At 42.5% G+C, this 16,233-nt stretch overlaps 1 protein-coding gene across 3 annotated transcripts in view; it reads left to right on the plus strand.

Annotated features, from left to right (window-relative positions):
* The window catches only part of PARP14 (poly(ADP-ribose) polymerase family member 14), a 60,914-nt gene continuing 44,681 nt past the window's right edge, over window positions 1-16,233 (plus strand). For 2 of the 3 annotated variants that reach the window (XR_011569621.1, XM_070799864.1), the window contains exons 1-5: window positions 1-418; window positions 5,988-6,112; window positions 6,899-6,932; window positions 9,981-10,223; window positions 12,691-12,927. Coding sequence is in view for 2 of the 3 variants with exons in the window: in XM_070799864.1 (XP_070655965.1) it covers window positions 226-418; window positions 5,988-6,112; window positions 6,899-6,932; window positions 9,981-10,223; window positions 12,691-12,927 (832 nt within the window). In the remaining variant the exon portion in view is untranslated. The remainder of the gene's footprint in view (window positions 419-5,987; window positions 6,113-6,898; window positions 6,933-9,980; window positions 10,224-12,690; window positions 12,928-16,233) is intronic. The other variant, XM_019956344.2, reaches the window with a different exon arrangement.

Consider the following 16,233-nt stretch of genomic DNA (forward strand, 5'->3'; position numbering starts at 1 on the left):
GGAGGGAAGCCCCAAATCGATGCCAGCTTCTGCCGTGGTCCACGGATGAAAGTGAAGAATGGGAGGTGGAGGGAGGGGCAGGGTGGTTTCTAGTCTAACTTGGGCCAACCGTTTACAGCCAAAGGCAGAAACCAAAGGCAGGAGGAGTATTCTGGGAAACGAAAGCGAAAGAGGCTTAACCGCTGGGAGTCGGGGAGGAACCAGTAGTCGGAGCTGGGCCAGCAGATGAGGATGGCCGCGCCTGGCTCCTTCCCGCTGCTGGTCGAAGGGTCCTGGGGCTCCCAGCCCCCGAAGAACTTGAGCACCAAGTTGCAGATGTACTTCCAGAGCCGGAAGAGATCCGGAGGCGGGGAATGTGAGGTCTGCCCGGTGCCGGGGAGCTCGAACCGCTTCCTAGTGCTCTTCTACCCGGACGACGGTGAGAGGGGCAAGGGCTGCGGAGGAGAGGGCAAGCTGGGCTCTTCCAGGGAAACCTGGGGCTCGAGGGCACGGCGGGAGAATCCGCCCGGCTCCGGCAGCAACTGTAGAGAAGCGCATGGGGTGGGAGGCGCGGAATAGACGAGGTGGTCTAGGGCGCAGCAGTTCCGCCCGCGCTGCGCTTCCGGCGCTGCTGGAGGTGCGGCAGCCAGCGCAGGTGAGTTAAACAAACATTTGGCACGGTATGACTGAAGGGGGCTGCCGGAGAGCTGGTGGACATTTTACAGGGCTACATCGTGCAGTGGCATCCTGTGTTAGTGGCAGAGTTGCAGTGCCATTGCAATTGTCTTCTTCCTATGAAAGCAGCAGTTCTGAAACTCCAGAGCTTTATGGGAACACAATTTGAAGTAAGTGATCCGAAACAAGGAGAAGGAAAAAGAGCTGAAATGCCGATGTCTAACCACCCTTGGACTTCCCTGGTCCAAGTATTAAAGAATCCACCTGCCAGTGCAGGAGATGTGGTTTGATCCCTGGGTCGGAAAGATCCCCTGGAGAAGGAAATGGCAACCCACTCCAGTATTTTTGCCTAGGAAATCCCATGGACAGAGGAGCCTGGAGGGCCCCAATAGTGCATGGGGTCGCAAAGAGTCAGACACGACTGAGCAACTGAACACAATTTGAAGGAAAGAGAGTCTCCTGGGAGAGTCTCGTCTAAACTGACTCCTGAGAGTGAATTCAGTTCTTGATAGGTGAGATGTTGGGGAGGGCTGTTCAGATGGGAGCTGGTGGCAGTGCTGGGGGCAGGACAGCAAAGGCTCTCCAGGGAAGTGCCCAGGGAAGTGCCGGGCTCCCTGAGGGTAGCTTTGGTTTGAGGAGTGAGCCTTCTCCATATGCACATGCAAGTGAGGTCTGGAGACCTGCATGAAATGAACATGTGAGGTTTGGGCAATTTTATAAGATTACAAAGAGGATGCTTGTAATTTTAAAAAATCTTAGGCCTTCTCTTATTAAACCTTTTAAAAAAGAAGTGGAGTGCAAATTAAGGCTATTAGAAAGTTGGGTTGAGATGAGAGAGGGCCTTGCATGGTATGCTAAGGAGTATGAACTTTCCCCCACAGGTAGGCAGTGAAGGGCCATGTCCATATACATTTTTCAGGAGATAAATTTGGATGCAAATAATACAATGATTTCTGTTGGGAGAGACCTTGGACATTAGATCTGAAGAAGATCATGCCATGTCCAAGTGAGGACCAGTGAGGCCTTGAATAAGGAGACTCAGCGTGTGAATGAAAGATGCGTGTTTTCTACTGTTCTGGGTTTTGTAGCTGATTCTACAGGAATAATAGGTGTTCACTTGATGGAGAGAGAGAGCCCCTGTGCTTTCTGTTACTTATTTATTTTTTGGAAAAAAATTTATTTGCATTGCTTCCATTTTTCTACTGTAGTATTAGGACTTGACATAAGCATTATTCTTCTACCTCCTATTTACAGTTCATTCAGAATATTACTGCAAATATAGTATACAGTTTTTAAAAACTTATGGGGAACTGCAGTTTTTGTTTTTCTCTCCTCTTTACAGAGGAGATCTCAAAATCATCCAACTTAAATAAAAATTTATACAGACATTTTCTGTATCTCTTACTTTTTAGATGGGGAAGGAAGGGGTGATATTCTAAGTTGATTGAGTTTTCAGAGGGAAATTCCCTCCCCATAGCCAATTGAGCGGGGCTTCCCTAATAGCTCAGTTGGTAAAGAATCTGCCTGCAATGCAGGAGACTCTGGTTTGCTTCCTGGGTTGGGAAGATCTGTTGGAGAAGGGAAAGGCTACCCACTCCAGTATTCTGGGCTGGAGAATTCCATGGACTATACAGTCCGTGGGGTCGCAAAGGGTCGAACACGACTGACTTTCACTTTCAAGCTTAGAGGCTTAGGAAGCCCTGAGAACAATTGGAATGCTCTAGGGCAGGGATGTAAAAAGGAAAGAATAAAACCCCAAAATAGAAAGGGATTCACAGGTGAATCCCTGTGAAGTGTGACAGAGGAGATGTAGGCATGGATCAGGAGATGAGCTTGACTCAGAGCCCTTAAAACAATGTCATAAAGTTTTCCAAGGATTAATTTCACCAAGAAATGCTTTAAAGGGTATCTGTGCAATGTAAGTCATTTCCCCCTCGGGCTTCACTTTTCCTCACAGGGTTTTACCATTTTGATTCCAGTTGTCAACATCACCACCGGCCTGGCCCTTAGGGACACTTCTTTCTTCTTTAGAATCCCATTATCCTCAAGAGTTGTCCTCAAACTGGGGCCACAGACTCCCTGCATCCAAATCACAACAGGTTAAAAGGCACATTTCCAACTTTGTCCTAGAGACTCAGGTACCCTGAAGGTGGAGTGGGTGAGAATCTGCATGTTTAACCCCAATTCACTGAAGTTTGGGACTTTCCAGGTGGTGCAAGTGGTAAAGAACCCACCTGCCAATGCAGGAGACGTAAGAGACATGGGTTCAATCCCTGGGTCAGGAAGATCCCCTGGAGGAGGAAATGGCTGCCCAGTCCAGTGTTCTTGCCTGGAGAATCCCATGGACAGAGGAGCCTGGTGGGCTACGGTCCATGGGTTGCAAAGAGTCGAACGTGACTGAAATAACTTAGCACAGCATTAAAATTTGAGAATCCCTGTTGTTTGTTGATGACCTGGAACAAAAAGAAATGATTGTAGGAAATACAAACATCATAAAAATACAAACAGCAAAAATATAATTGTGTGAAGATAATATCATTCTGTTCTAGTCCTCAAAGCAGAAATGATTTCAGTCTCCCTGCCGGGTTTCTTCCTTCCTACCTCCCAGCCCACTTCCTCCCTTCCTCCAGCCCTAGACTTCTTGAATGTCCCTCTTGCAGTACCTCTTGCACAGACACTCAAACTGAGTTCAACTCAAATCCTTGTATGGTCAAAGTTCTTGGGAGTGGAAAATCCCTTTTAGTTTTGATTTCCTACCAGAGGAATGGCTTTCTCAGCAGTCAGGAGTTTGATAACATCGAATGACTTACCCCATCATTGCCCCAAGGGTAGAGTTCTCTCTCGGGAATGCCCTCTGCCCTCCACAACAGGAAGTGGCCCCAACAGATGCAGGCCCATAGTGTAACACAACTTGGGCCTTATCATTTACATAAGCACGAGCCCCAAAGCACTTCTCTGTAGAAATGAATGGATAGGAAACAAACTATCTGGAAGCTCTATTGTTTTATATAATTGGCTGAATTTCTGGAAAGTCAAGTGTAAATTAACTTGTGAGATTTAAAATTCTGTTTCAGATATGCATATTTGTCATCTTTTTTTGGTCATTATTTGGCTCCTTATTATTGTCAGCTTCTTTGAGGTAAGGGAACCCAACTTCTTAAATATAATTACATATGGATGGTCTGAGATTGATGCACAAGAGAGCCTGTCCACATGGGTAAAGGTAGTGGTGGTGGTTGTTTAGTTGCTAAGTTGTGTCTGACTCTTTGTGACCCCATGGACTGTAGCCTTCTAGGTTCCTCTGTCCATGGGATTCTCCAGGCAAGAATACTGGAATGGGTTGCCATTTCCTTCACCAAGGGATCTTCCCAACCCAGGGATCGAACCCATGTCTCCTGCATTGGCAGGTGGATTCTTTATCACTGAGCTACCAGGAAGTCCAAGAGTGGTTAGACGTCACCATTTCATCTCTTTTCCTCCCAGATTCACCTTCTTGTTTTGGATCACTTACTGATACTGCTGCCATCTGTTCTCTTGAAATAGTCGTACCTATACATATTACACACAATCTCAGAATAGGCTGACACATGTAGGTGCCTGGACAGGACTCTTCCAAAATATACAGAATGCAACACAGAGGTCCATGGCTCTAGATAGTTTGGCTTACAAAATAGCCTGCTGTCTGAGCTCAGGGGTCTTATCCAGTCCTTAGTCCTCACCTCAGCTTAGGACAGCCCATTATGAGTCCATGCAAAAACACTCACCCTGCTCATAAAGAGTGAAACTAGAGTCTGGCATTCCATCTCATAAAGAGTGAAATTAGAGTCTGGCATTCCATCTCATATTGTTTTGGGGCCTGTTTCTGAAGTGGCATCCAGTGAGGGCATCACCTCCCTCATCCTCTCCATGGATGGTTGGAGTGGGAAAGCTACTCAGGACCTTCTTTTAAAAAATATATATATATTTTCTTGGCTGCACTGGGTCTTCATTGCTGTACATAGGCTTTCTCTAGCTGCGGTGGCTTCTCTTACTGTGAAACACAGGCTCTAGGTGCTCCAGTTTTAGTAATTGAAGCATGTGGGCTCAGCAGTTGTGGCTCCAGGGCTCTGGAGCTCAGGCTCAATAGCTGTGGTACATGGGCTTAGTTGCCCCAAGGCATGCGGAATCTTCCCAAACCAGGGATCAAACCTGTGTTCCCTGCATTGGCAGCCAGATTCTTGACCACTGGACCAGCAGGGACATCCCTCAAACCCTTCTTGATGAAAGATTCTGCTTATATCTTTGGCCTCGGCAGGCAACCACATCAAAACACAACACGGCAGCCCAGCACCCACGACAGAGCCACACCTGTGCCTGCAAGGCACTCCCAAAGGTTCTCCTTCACCCTGACCTCTTTGCGCCACCTGACTGTGTCAGCCATGCCTTCCCCTCTAAACTCACCCACTCCCTGTTCTCCATCGTCAGATACCATGGTCTCTGATTTTCTTTTTCTCTCTCTAGCTGCTCCTTCTTATTATTGTAACTTACATTTACATAGCCCTTATGAGTATCACAAAATTCATTCACAGACACTGCTTCACTTGAGGAAACTGAGACTCAAGAAGCTAAAATATTTTCTCAGTGACTCAGTTCCTTCATGGCAGAGTTGGAATTTGAATCAAGGTCTTTAAACTTATGTCCACTGTTCATTTTTTTTTTTTTTTTTGCACTACAGCTCAGCTACCAAATGTGCTAATTCTTTTTTGTATTTTGTAAGAATCTTTCCCATCCCTCCTTTGCTATTCCTTTTACTATCCTATGTAAGGCTCTTTTCACAGGTTAAATAATTGATTGAAATACCTTTTTAAGAGGGCTGCTCTCCATTCTGCTCATTGTCAGCTGAGCCAGTTTCCTAAAATATGGCTTTCATAATGTCATATCTTAGTATCAGTAGTTTACAGTGAGAGATGCTTTAATTCTTTCCTTTCATTGTAGAATAAATATTTCTACCTTTCTGAGTGCCCACTGAGCAAAGGGTACTGTACTAAGTTCCTTATAATATTTCTTCAGTCTAATCCATGTAACACATAAGACAGTCTTCATTAATTAACAGACAAGAAGACTGAGATTTTGTCAGTAAAGCTTATTCAGGAACATGCTTAGGGTTAAAAAAAAAAGGAAATTTAAAGATAGAATTCATATCTGTGTGCTTGCTAAATTTTTCCTCTTTTCATCATACACAGCCTCTCTTGAGAAGTTGACCAAGCCACTGACAGATGATGATGAAATTTATGGAAATCATAGAATAATTTTGTTAATAAAGATTGCTTAACAGCTTTTCTTAAAAATTTCAGTTCGGCAGCAAGTTCTGGAGAGAGAGAGCCATGAGTTAGAATGGCCAGGAAAAGGAACATTCAAGTTAACTGTCCAGATTCCCACAGTCCCAGATGAAGTCCAGGAGCGGAAAATTCCCACAAAGGTAATTATAACGGTGATTACAAGGGAAGTCGGGTGTTCTCCCAAGGTATGTGGGGATGGGAACCACGACAAGGAAAACATAGTAGAATGAGAAGTATAACTCTCACTGGGGTGAGAAAAGCAATTTATAGATGTGGAGGGAGTGAGAGTGGTGATGGGGTAATGGGAGAGAAAGCACTTTTTGTTGTTATGAAAATTCAAGATTGAGGGGCTACCATAATGATGGTTTGAGATGTAAAATCTTGGGTCTGTTCATCGTAGGTACTTAATAACCTGGAACTTGCCATATTTGTTTTATGTTCACATGGTTTAGAGGGGCGAGTGATCTATACTCCATATGTTAAGTATTTCCTCAGTTGTAAAATGGGATAGTAATAGTGTTGACCTCTTTGGTTTATTGGATTGTTGTGAGGATTAAATGATACAGTCTTAGTAAAGAAAGTACTTGGCCTAGTGCTTGTTAATACTAAACATTCAATATTTAGTATTGAATTAAAAAACATTCATTGTTAAATGGGGAAAAGAACATGAGCTGCATTATTTCTCTGGTTTAGGTCTTACCACGAACATTTGGTGTTCCTTTGGAGTTTTGTGACTTGTTTTTACTGGTGATTGTGTGCTAAGTGGATATGCTATGAAATGTGAGGTATATTCAATAGCATTATTGCCTGAGTTTTTAGTTATCATTTCTGTAGACCCTACATCTTTAGGCTGGCCCTAGGGACACTTTCTTAATGTAAATAAATTATTAGTAATTTATTAATGCGACTTTATTGTTTGATTTCAGGAATCCAAGACCAAAGAACAGGTTGAAGAATCAGGTAACTTCCATTTATCAGGCAGTTTTGCTTTTACTAAACACTTTGCATTGCAGAGGTCACCCTTTTCTTCCTGACCTCATAAGGCAGGGTTTGCTCAGCTGAGAGATGCTTTGGGCTGCATCATCTCCATCCTTTCAGCCATCTGCTCAACGGCTGCCTCTTGAGTTCTAAGGGTTCAGATCAGAAGGATGGGAACAACTCTCTCTGTGGGGACTGAGAGTACCTTGCAATTGATGGGAGGATAAAGAGGTACCTGTAGGTGGATGAAGTGACCTTTAGACTCTACCTGTGCCCAATCACCTGTTGAGAAGCAGGGACATGACGTGACAGTGGGAGCTGTGTGCAGCTAAGTCAGTTGACACTGCTCTCTGAGCGCTGGGTGCAGGATATGAATGCAGCCCTCCAGATCAGCACTTATCCCATCTGCTGTAGGAAACAGCCAACAATCCAGTAGCTGTTGTGGACTCTGCTACTTGACTTGTGTCTGGGTGTTGGCCTGCGTGCCACCTGACGTTTGTTAAAGAAGACACGCGTTTTCCTGGCTAAGCATGCTGTTCTAAATGGGAGGAAGATGGACTGGGCTGAATGGCCAAGCGGGAAAGAGAAGGTGATCCATATATACAAAGCTTAGGGAAGAGGAATTCCCAAGAAAAGTTTAAATATTGTCCTCTAAAATTGAAATTTTCTTAAGAACATGTTTAGATTTTTGCACCTTTCCTTTTCTGAAAATAGCTCTGGGATGAGATCTGCCTTAACTTGGCAAAATGCCTGGATAGGGATGTATAGGTTGTTTCTGCCTAATATGGATGTACCATTAAACTGTAGAATAGAGTATGCATGGTTGAGAAGCTCCTGCTGCTTATGAGACAAGAATTTTTTGTCTCTTTAGAGGAAGTTCTGCTTTGTCTTCTTCAGATATGGCTCGCCCAACTCCCAGTATTTGTTCACTGTGACTCCCTAAACCCATATCTGTTTCTTGAAAGATTCTTTGCATGCTGTACCTTCAAGCTCAATTTTGTACCAGAAAGTGGTTTTATATTTGTAGTACATTTATATCTGTACCGTTTTTGGAATTAATCAAGTCTGTGTTTCTTATGGTTTTATAGATTTCAGCCTGTCATAACATTTGTTAGCACTGTTTCAGATTTGCTTAATGCTCCAAGTATGTACTCAGGGAGAGCCAATCAGCCTCCACCAATGTCCTGGAGATTTTAGATGCATTTACTAAACCTGTTGTAACCTGAGCTTCACTCTAATTGTAGTAACCAGCCAGGAATTGGGGTGGTCTTCAACAAGATACTTAAGTTGACCCCTTTAAGAGTTGGAAGAAGAGGTTCTTTGTTGAATAGTTGCTTCACACTGAATCTTGACAATGGCCCTAAGGCCAGGACTCTTGAAATTAACTGGAATGGAGTTAATAGTTTTCAAAAATATTGCCCAGGATGAAAACAAAATGGGTTTGGTGAGCAGATAGCATTTACTCTGCCATAATAATGTCAGCTCCCTTTCTTATTTTTATTTTTTGTGTACCTCCTTTAGAAAATTGGTAATTTCCTTTTCCAACATTTTTTGTGTGTACCCATCACCACACAACCAGTGCCATAAACATAGGGCTCTAAGGGGATAGTTGCTCACAGAATGTCTAAAGATCGTGACATACTCATCATGCTTCAGGGCACAAGCATAGTGTGAGACTGATCTTCTGTATACAGTTAACACTTGAACAACCTGGATTTGAACTGTGTGGATCAAACTGTACATGAATTTTTTTCAATAAATATATTTGAAAAATTTTTGGAAATTTGTGACAATTGGAAGAAATTCACAGATGAACCACATAGCTTAGAAATACTGAACAAATTAAGAAAAAATTAGTTATATCATGAACACATAAAATATATGTAGATGTACATATAACATACAAAATATGTGTCAATCAATTGTTCATGTTATTGGTAGGGCCTCCGGTCAACAGTAGGCTATTAGTAGTTAGGATTCTGAGGAGTCAAAGTTGTACACAGATACTTGACTGTGCAGGGGTTTGGGCTCCTAATCCCCATGTTGTTCAAGGGTCAAGTGTACATGCAACTCTTTATGGTCACAGTAGAGAGGTGCACCTGACTGGGGTGGTTGCTATTCCATAAGTTTGAGGTATACACATAATTCTCTGTGCCATTTTATCTTCCATGTGCATTCCTTAGTCATTCGCTGTAAGAATCCTTTTTTTTCCCCCAGTGATTGGAAATTATTGCTTTTCAGAACATAATATGTTAGGTGATTCCCATGTTTGGGCATCATTGGATAATATTGCTTTCCTCTGGTAATCTAAGCAGTAAATCTTCAATTCAGCAGACATTTATTGAGCTTCAGCTGTATACCATGAGCCAGAAATACAAAGGTGAATAAATGTGTCCCTTGCTTTGGAGAAGCTTGGTTCAGTAACTGTAATATGGTGCTTGATAGAAATATATGTCAAGTGTTATGAAAAGCAAGGCAGGTTCCTCAGAGAAACAAGGCAGAAAAGAGTGTAATAAAATTGAACATAATCATGATCAGCATCATATCAAATACTTTTTATTTTTAACTAAATTAAGCTGAAAGTCTTCTAAGATCCATTTTCCCCCAATTCTTAATCTTTCTTTATTCTAGTTTTATTGAGACATAATTGGCATGTTACTTGTGTAACTTATGTCAACTTTGAAACCAGGAAAGGAAGCAGGCAGTGTAATTAGCCTGTGATAATTTTTTTACATTTATTTATTCTTAACTGAAGGATAATTGTTTTACAGTATTGTGTTGGTTTCTGTCAAACATCAACATGACTCAGCCATAGGTATCCATATGTCCCCTCTTTCTTGAACCTCCCTTCCACCTCCCTCCCCATCCCACTTCTCTAGGTTGTTACAGAGCCCTGGTTTAAGTTCCCTGAGTCATATAGCAAATGCCCACTGGCTATCTATTTTACATATTAGCCTATGATAATTTATTTTGCTAAGAACATGAAAGATAAATCTAACATCTTGTACCCTTTTGTCTCCCTAAAATCAGATGCATCAAAAGAACTAGAGGAAGACCTCTCTCTCAGTAGAAGATCAGAAAAAGAGGAAGACACCCCAAAAGAGTGTGAAGATATTTCCTCTTTGGTTGCATTTGAAAATCTCAAGGCAAATGTGACTGATGAGATGTTAATCTTTTTAGTGGAGAATATAAGTGGCCTGACGAATGATAACTTTAAATTGGAAATCATACGAGACTTTAATGTGGCTGTAGTTACCTTTCAAACGTATACTGGTAAGATCAAATGATGCTCCATTTGTCAGCCTTCTTGCACTACACTTTGGGGTTTGGAACACCTAGCTTATGGAACGTCTCTGAAAGCTTCATTCTTTCTAATAGCACATCAGGCTCCTCTGTCCATGGAATTCTCCAGGCAGGAGTTGGTTGCCATTTCATTCTCTAGGGAATTTTCCTAACCCAGGGACCAAACTCTGGTCTCTTGAATTACAGGCAGATTCCTTATCATCTGAACCACCGCGGCAGCCTCTCTAGTAGCTCGTAAGTTAATATTAATTTCTTATTTTGAAAGAGAAGCAAATTCATCTTGAAACCAAACTCTGGTATGTTTAATAAACAGACTTTATTGTATGAGTTGTGTGTAGGTGTGCGTGTGTGTGAGAGAGAAACAGACAGAGACTGAGAGAGAAGTGAGACAGAAGTAACACACCCAAATAGAAATCTAAAGTCTCAGGTTATTAGAGATTCTGAGCAGAGGACTCAGTGTTTCCTGTGTGTTGTCTCACTGAGATGAGTAAATACTGATCTGTGTTACTTAACTGGACTTACTGGAGAGTAATAGTAATAGCAGTAAACATTCATTTAGTGCTACTGTAAGTCAGGTACTATGCTGAGTTTGTTCCATGTATCAATTTATTTGTTCATTTCAACAACCTTCTGAGGTTATTATTGTCCTTCATTTTACAGTTGGGGAGACAGAGATGCTAGTACCTGGAAGAGCTAGATTTGAACCGAGGCAGCCAATCTCTATAGAGCCTGTTCTCTTATTCTCTTTACCATATATTTCGTTAGTACTTGCATGGTTATCACATATGCAGGGATGAGTAAATGCAGTTGCTGCAGAAAGTGCATGCTCTTTAAGGTCTGTGTGGGGAGTCTGGACAGTTTCTGAAATTGGAAGAGCTATCTGCAGAAGACAAGGAAATTTTCTAATTCCAAGCCCTCACTATTCCATGGTCATGGCAGTGGAATGGTTGATCTTAATCAACCAGCACAGGTTCAATTTATGATTATTTCTTATAAAGGTAAAACTAAGTCGACTTGCTTTTGTTCGCTGAGCAAAAATCTTGCATACCTACTAGGTGTGAGGTACTAGTCTAGGGGCTGTAGGTACAAAGGTGAATGATTCTTGCTTACGGCTCTTGAGGAACTCATATGGGGCAGGAAGAAACCCATTCATAAGTCAGTAATGAAGATGCAGGAGGAAAAGCTGCTTTTCTCAGCTGTGAACAGCAGGCTGTGGGGAATGGGAGGAAAGGGGACCCAACATGGTGACTTGGTCTTCTTTGATGTCTATACTGCAGAAGTAACAGGCTATCAGATCTCAGATATGCTGTGTTATTTATACACCCTACTAGTCCCTCTGCCTGAAACGTTTCCTCCCCTTACGTGCTCAGTTGCTCAGTCATGTCCCACTCTTTGCAAACTCATGGACTGTAGCCCATCAGGCTCCTCTGTCCCTGGGATTATCCTGGCAAGAATACTGGAGTGGGTCCAGGAGATCTTCCCAACCCAGGGATTGAACCCCAGTCTCCTGCACTGGCAGGCAGATTCTTTACCACTGAGCCACCTGAAAAGCCCCTTCCTTCCCTTATCTCCCTGATAAAGTCTTCTTTGTCCTTCAAAACTCAGATCAGTGACTGCTTACTCTGAGAACCCTTGTCTGATTCCCAGTCTTAGTTTTCCCACCTCATTTGATCCCCAAATAGGCCATTTGTTTGCTTTCAAGACTTCTTCCCTCTTAGATGGTGAGCTTTCAAGGACATGTTACATTCATCCCTGTATCCCCAGATCCTAGCAGGGTATCTTGTACATCACGGACTCACTATCAATATTTATTAATTTGAAAGAGATAATTGGACTGAGTCCAGAAGGAGGAACAGGAGCAGGATAAAAACATTGGAGAAGGGCATTTTAGGCGCAGCGAATTATATATACAACGGCAAGAGAGAATGGAGTTTTTGAAAGAATGACTGGGTTGTGTGTCAATATGGAAAATAAAATAAATGGAGGTAATAAACAGAGGTGATGTTTAGAAATTAGTTTGGGGTTAGATAGCCAAGTGACTTAGCAGCAGCAGCAGCCAAGGGCATTGTATGCCTCACTAAGGAGCTTAAACTCATGCCTGCAAGTGATGGGGAGCCATTTCAGGACTTGAGGAAAGAGTGAAATAAGATTTGTGTTGTAGAGATGCATTCAGGTAGTGATGTCAAGGAGGTGGAGAGAGCTGTGACTAAAGGCAGGGACATGCTTGTCAGCAATACCGGTAAGACATTCCTGTTTGCACTATTTTTCAGAAGCTTCCATGGAATCTATAGGCATATAGATTCTCCTGTGGGGATTAAAATCTTGCATTTAAAAATTGAGTGCTTAGCCTGCTTCCTTTTTCTCAATTAATATTCAATTTCTTCTATACAATATGAAGATATAATTTTTTGATTGATTTATTGATTACGGTTTGTAGATGCCTTGAAATTTGTCGGTGAATGTCCCAAGCACAATTCAGTGAAAAGACTTCAGCTTTCTGCAAGACTTCTGGAAGTGACAAAAACAATTCGAGTTGAAAACCTGCCACCTGGTGTTCATGACCATGATTTAAAATGTTTATTTGAAAATCCTCATAATGGAGGGGGAAGAGTTGCCAGCATCGAATATTTCCCTGAGGAGAGTTCAGCACTGATTGAATTTTTTGACAGAAAAGGTAATATCTATTAATCTTAATTTTGTAAACCATACCTGGCATAACTGAAAATATTGTAGTAGATCTTAACAGTTAAAAGTTTTATTTTTTCTCGGAAATCCAAGTAGTAATCCTGTACATCCGATACTTGGTGAAACCACTGATTCAAAATTTGGAGAAGCAATGTCAAGTTTTTGAAAGATATAAGGAGATTCTCTCATGAGTCTCTACTTACGATAGACTGAAAAATATATAAAAATATATAATTCTTAGAGTCTTTGAGATATTGTTTTTAAAGAGGTGATCTATGTTTTAGCTGTACATTTGATAGAAATTCTCAAGTTAATTTCAACAAGTAAAGATATACTCAGAAACACATACAGTTTCTATAAAGTATCTTTACTTCCCTTTTCACCTGTCAGTGTCATCATTCAGAAATTAACAGTGGTGGTATCACATGCTCAGTGGATGCCTGTAGGATCGTTCTTTGTGGCAACTCTGAAAACCTCATTCCGCTGAACCTTCGGGAAGCACTTCTGAGGGTTTCTTAGACATAGATTGCCAGTTCTCTAAGGCATGTGCAAAGTCAGCTAGGAGATTTTGCTGATGTTCAGAGATCAAGGCTGAGGAGTAGGAATTAGGGAGCCAGACTTTTTAGGGGAAGAAAGGATGTTATGCTTGGGATTAACAGAGGGAGCATGAAACAGAATCACGTGGAATGCCACTTCAGTTCAGTTCAGTCGCTCAGTTGTGTCCGACTCTTTGCGACCCCATGAACCGCAGCACACCAGGACCCCTGTCCATCTCCAACTCCCGGAGTTCACCCAAACCCATGTCCATCGAGTCGGTGATGCCATCCAACCATCTCATCCTCTGTCGTCCCGTTCTCCTCCTGCCTTCAATCTTTCCCAGCATCAGGATCTTTTCCAATGAGTCAGCTCTTCGCATCAGCTGGCCAAAGTATTGGAGTTTCAGTCTCAACATCAGTCCTTCCAATGAACACCCAGGACTGATCTTTAGGATGGAATGGTTGGATTTCCTTGCAGTCCAAGGGACTCTCAAGAGTCTTCTCCAACACCACAGTTCAAAAGCATCAATTCTTTGGCACTCAGCTTTCTTTATAGTCCAACTCTCACATCCATACATGACTACTGGAAAAACCATAGCCTTGACTAGATGGACCTTTGTTGGCAAAGTAATGTCTCTGCTTTTCAATATGCTGTCTAGGTTGGTCATAACTTTCCTTCCAAGGAGTAAGCGTCTTTTAATTTCATGCTGCAGTCACCATCTGCAGTGATTTTGGAGCCCAGAAAAATAAAGTCTGACACTGTTTCCACTGTTTCCCCATCTATCTGCCATGAAGTGATGAGACCAGATGCCATGATCTTAGTTTTCTGAATGTTGAGCTTTAAGCCAACTTTTCACTCTCCTCTTTCACTTTCATCAAGAGGCTCTTTAGTTCTTCTTCACTTTCTGCCATAAGGGTGGTGTCATCTGCATATCTGAGGTTATTGATATTTCTCCCAGCAGTCTTGATTCCAGCTTGTGCTTCTTCCACCCCAGCGTTTCTCATGATGTACTCTGCATAGAATTTAAATAAGCAGGGTGACAATATACAGCCTTGATGTACTCCTTTTCCTGTTTGGAACCAGTCTGTTGTTCCATGTCCAGTTCTAATTGTTGCTTCCTGACCTGCATACAGGTTTCTCAAGAGGCAGATCAGGTGGTCTGGTATTCCCATCTCTTTCAGAATTTTCCACTTAAACTGTTTCATGGCGGGTACTTGGTGGAAACTCCTTTTAGCTTTTACGTGTTGGGAAATTGCAGTTAAGGTATGGTTTGGAATAAAATGGAGTGGAAGAGGTAGTGTTCCTTGGGCAAAGGGACAAAAGACGAGCTTCTGTTGCCTGTGCTTTAAATCTCTCTCAGTCTGGCCTTGGGCCCAGGGAGAAAGCTACATAAAGGTATTACTTGACAAGTTAACTTCATGTAAGCTGGGAGTTGACAGCTATGAAGCTTTCAAGCATCTTGAGGGCATCTTGCGTGTATCCTCAGAATGTCTATTCTACATATGTATGTATAATATTGGGAACTGTTTTATTCAGGTTTACTTTATGCTACACCACATCTGTATTCTTGCCTGGAGAATCCCAGGGACGGAGGAGCCTGGTGGGCTGCCGTCTATGGGGTCGCACAGAGTCGGACACGACTGAAGTGACTTAGCAGCGGTAGCAGCATCAGACCACATCTGAGGGGCACTCTCAAAGGTTACTCTTTGCCCTGACCTCTTTGCAACATCTGACTATGTTGACCACACCTCCTGTTCAAAACTCACTCATTTCCCATTTTCTGTGCCTGAGATACACTGATTTTCCCTTTCTCTGGCTGTGCCTTCTTATGATTATGACTTATGTTTGCATAGCTCTACAGGGTGCTACCAAGTGCATTCATAGACACTGCTAATGGGCACTGCTATTAGATTACTGTGATCTGAGAATACTGAGGCACAGGAAGGTCAAATAACTTGACCAAGGTTACATAGCTAGTAAGTAACAGAGCCAGATTTGAATCTGAGTCTGGCACGGTAGATGGGGAAACAATGGAAACAGAAACAGACTTTATTTTCCTGGGCTCCAAATCACTACAGATGGTGACTGCAGCCATGAAATTAAAAGACATTTGCTCCTTGGAAGAAAAGCTATGACAAACCTAGACATCATATTAAAAAGCAGAGACATTACTTTGCCCACAAAGGTCCGTCTAGTCAAAGCTATGGTTTTTCCAGTAGTCACATATGGATGTGAGAGTTGGACCATAAAGAAGGCTGAGTGCCGAAGAATTGATGCTTTTGAACTGTGGTGTTGGAGAAGACTCTTGAGAGTCCCTTGGACTGCAAGGAGATCAAACTAGTTAATCCTAATCAGTCCTGATTATTCATTGGAAGGACTGTTGCTGAAGCTCCAATACTTTAGCCACCTGATGGGAAGAACTGACTCATTGGAAAAGATCCTGATGCTGGGAAGGATTGAAGGCAGGAGGAGAAGGGGATGACAGAGAATGAGATGGTTGGATGGCATCACCAACTCGATGGACATGAGTTTGAGCATGCCCTGAGAGTTGGTGATGGACAGGGAAGCCTGGCCTGCTGCAGTCCACGGGGTTACAAAGAATTGGACACAACTGAGCGACTGAACTGAGCTGAACTGTACTGGCACCATAATCTGTGCTAACTTCTCCACTTTGCCCCAGTCGCCTCTGCATCTGGAACATCAGTTTTTCTTGGAGGATATTTTATCATTTACAAAGAGTTAATAATGAGACAAACTG

The sequence above is a fragment of the Bos indicus genome, chromosome 1 (assembly GCF_029378745.1).
Source record: "Bos indicus isolate NIAB-ARS_2022 breed Sahiwal x Tharparkar chromosome 1, NIAB-ARS_B.indTharparkar_mat_pri_1.0, whole genome shotgun sequence".
NCBI lineage: Eukaryota > Metazoa > Chordata > Mammalia > Artiodactyla > Bovidae > Bos > Bos indicus.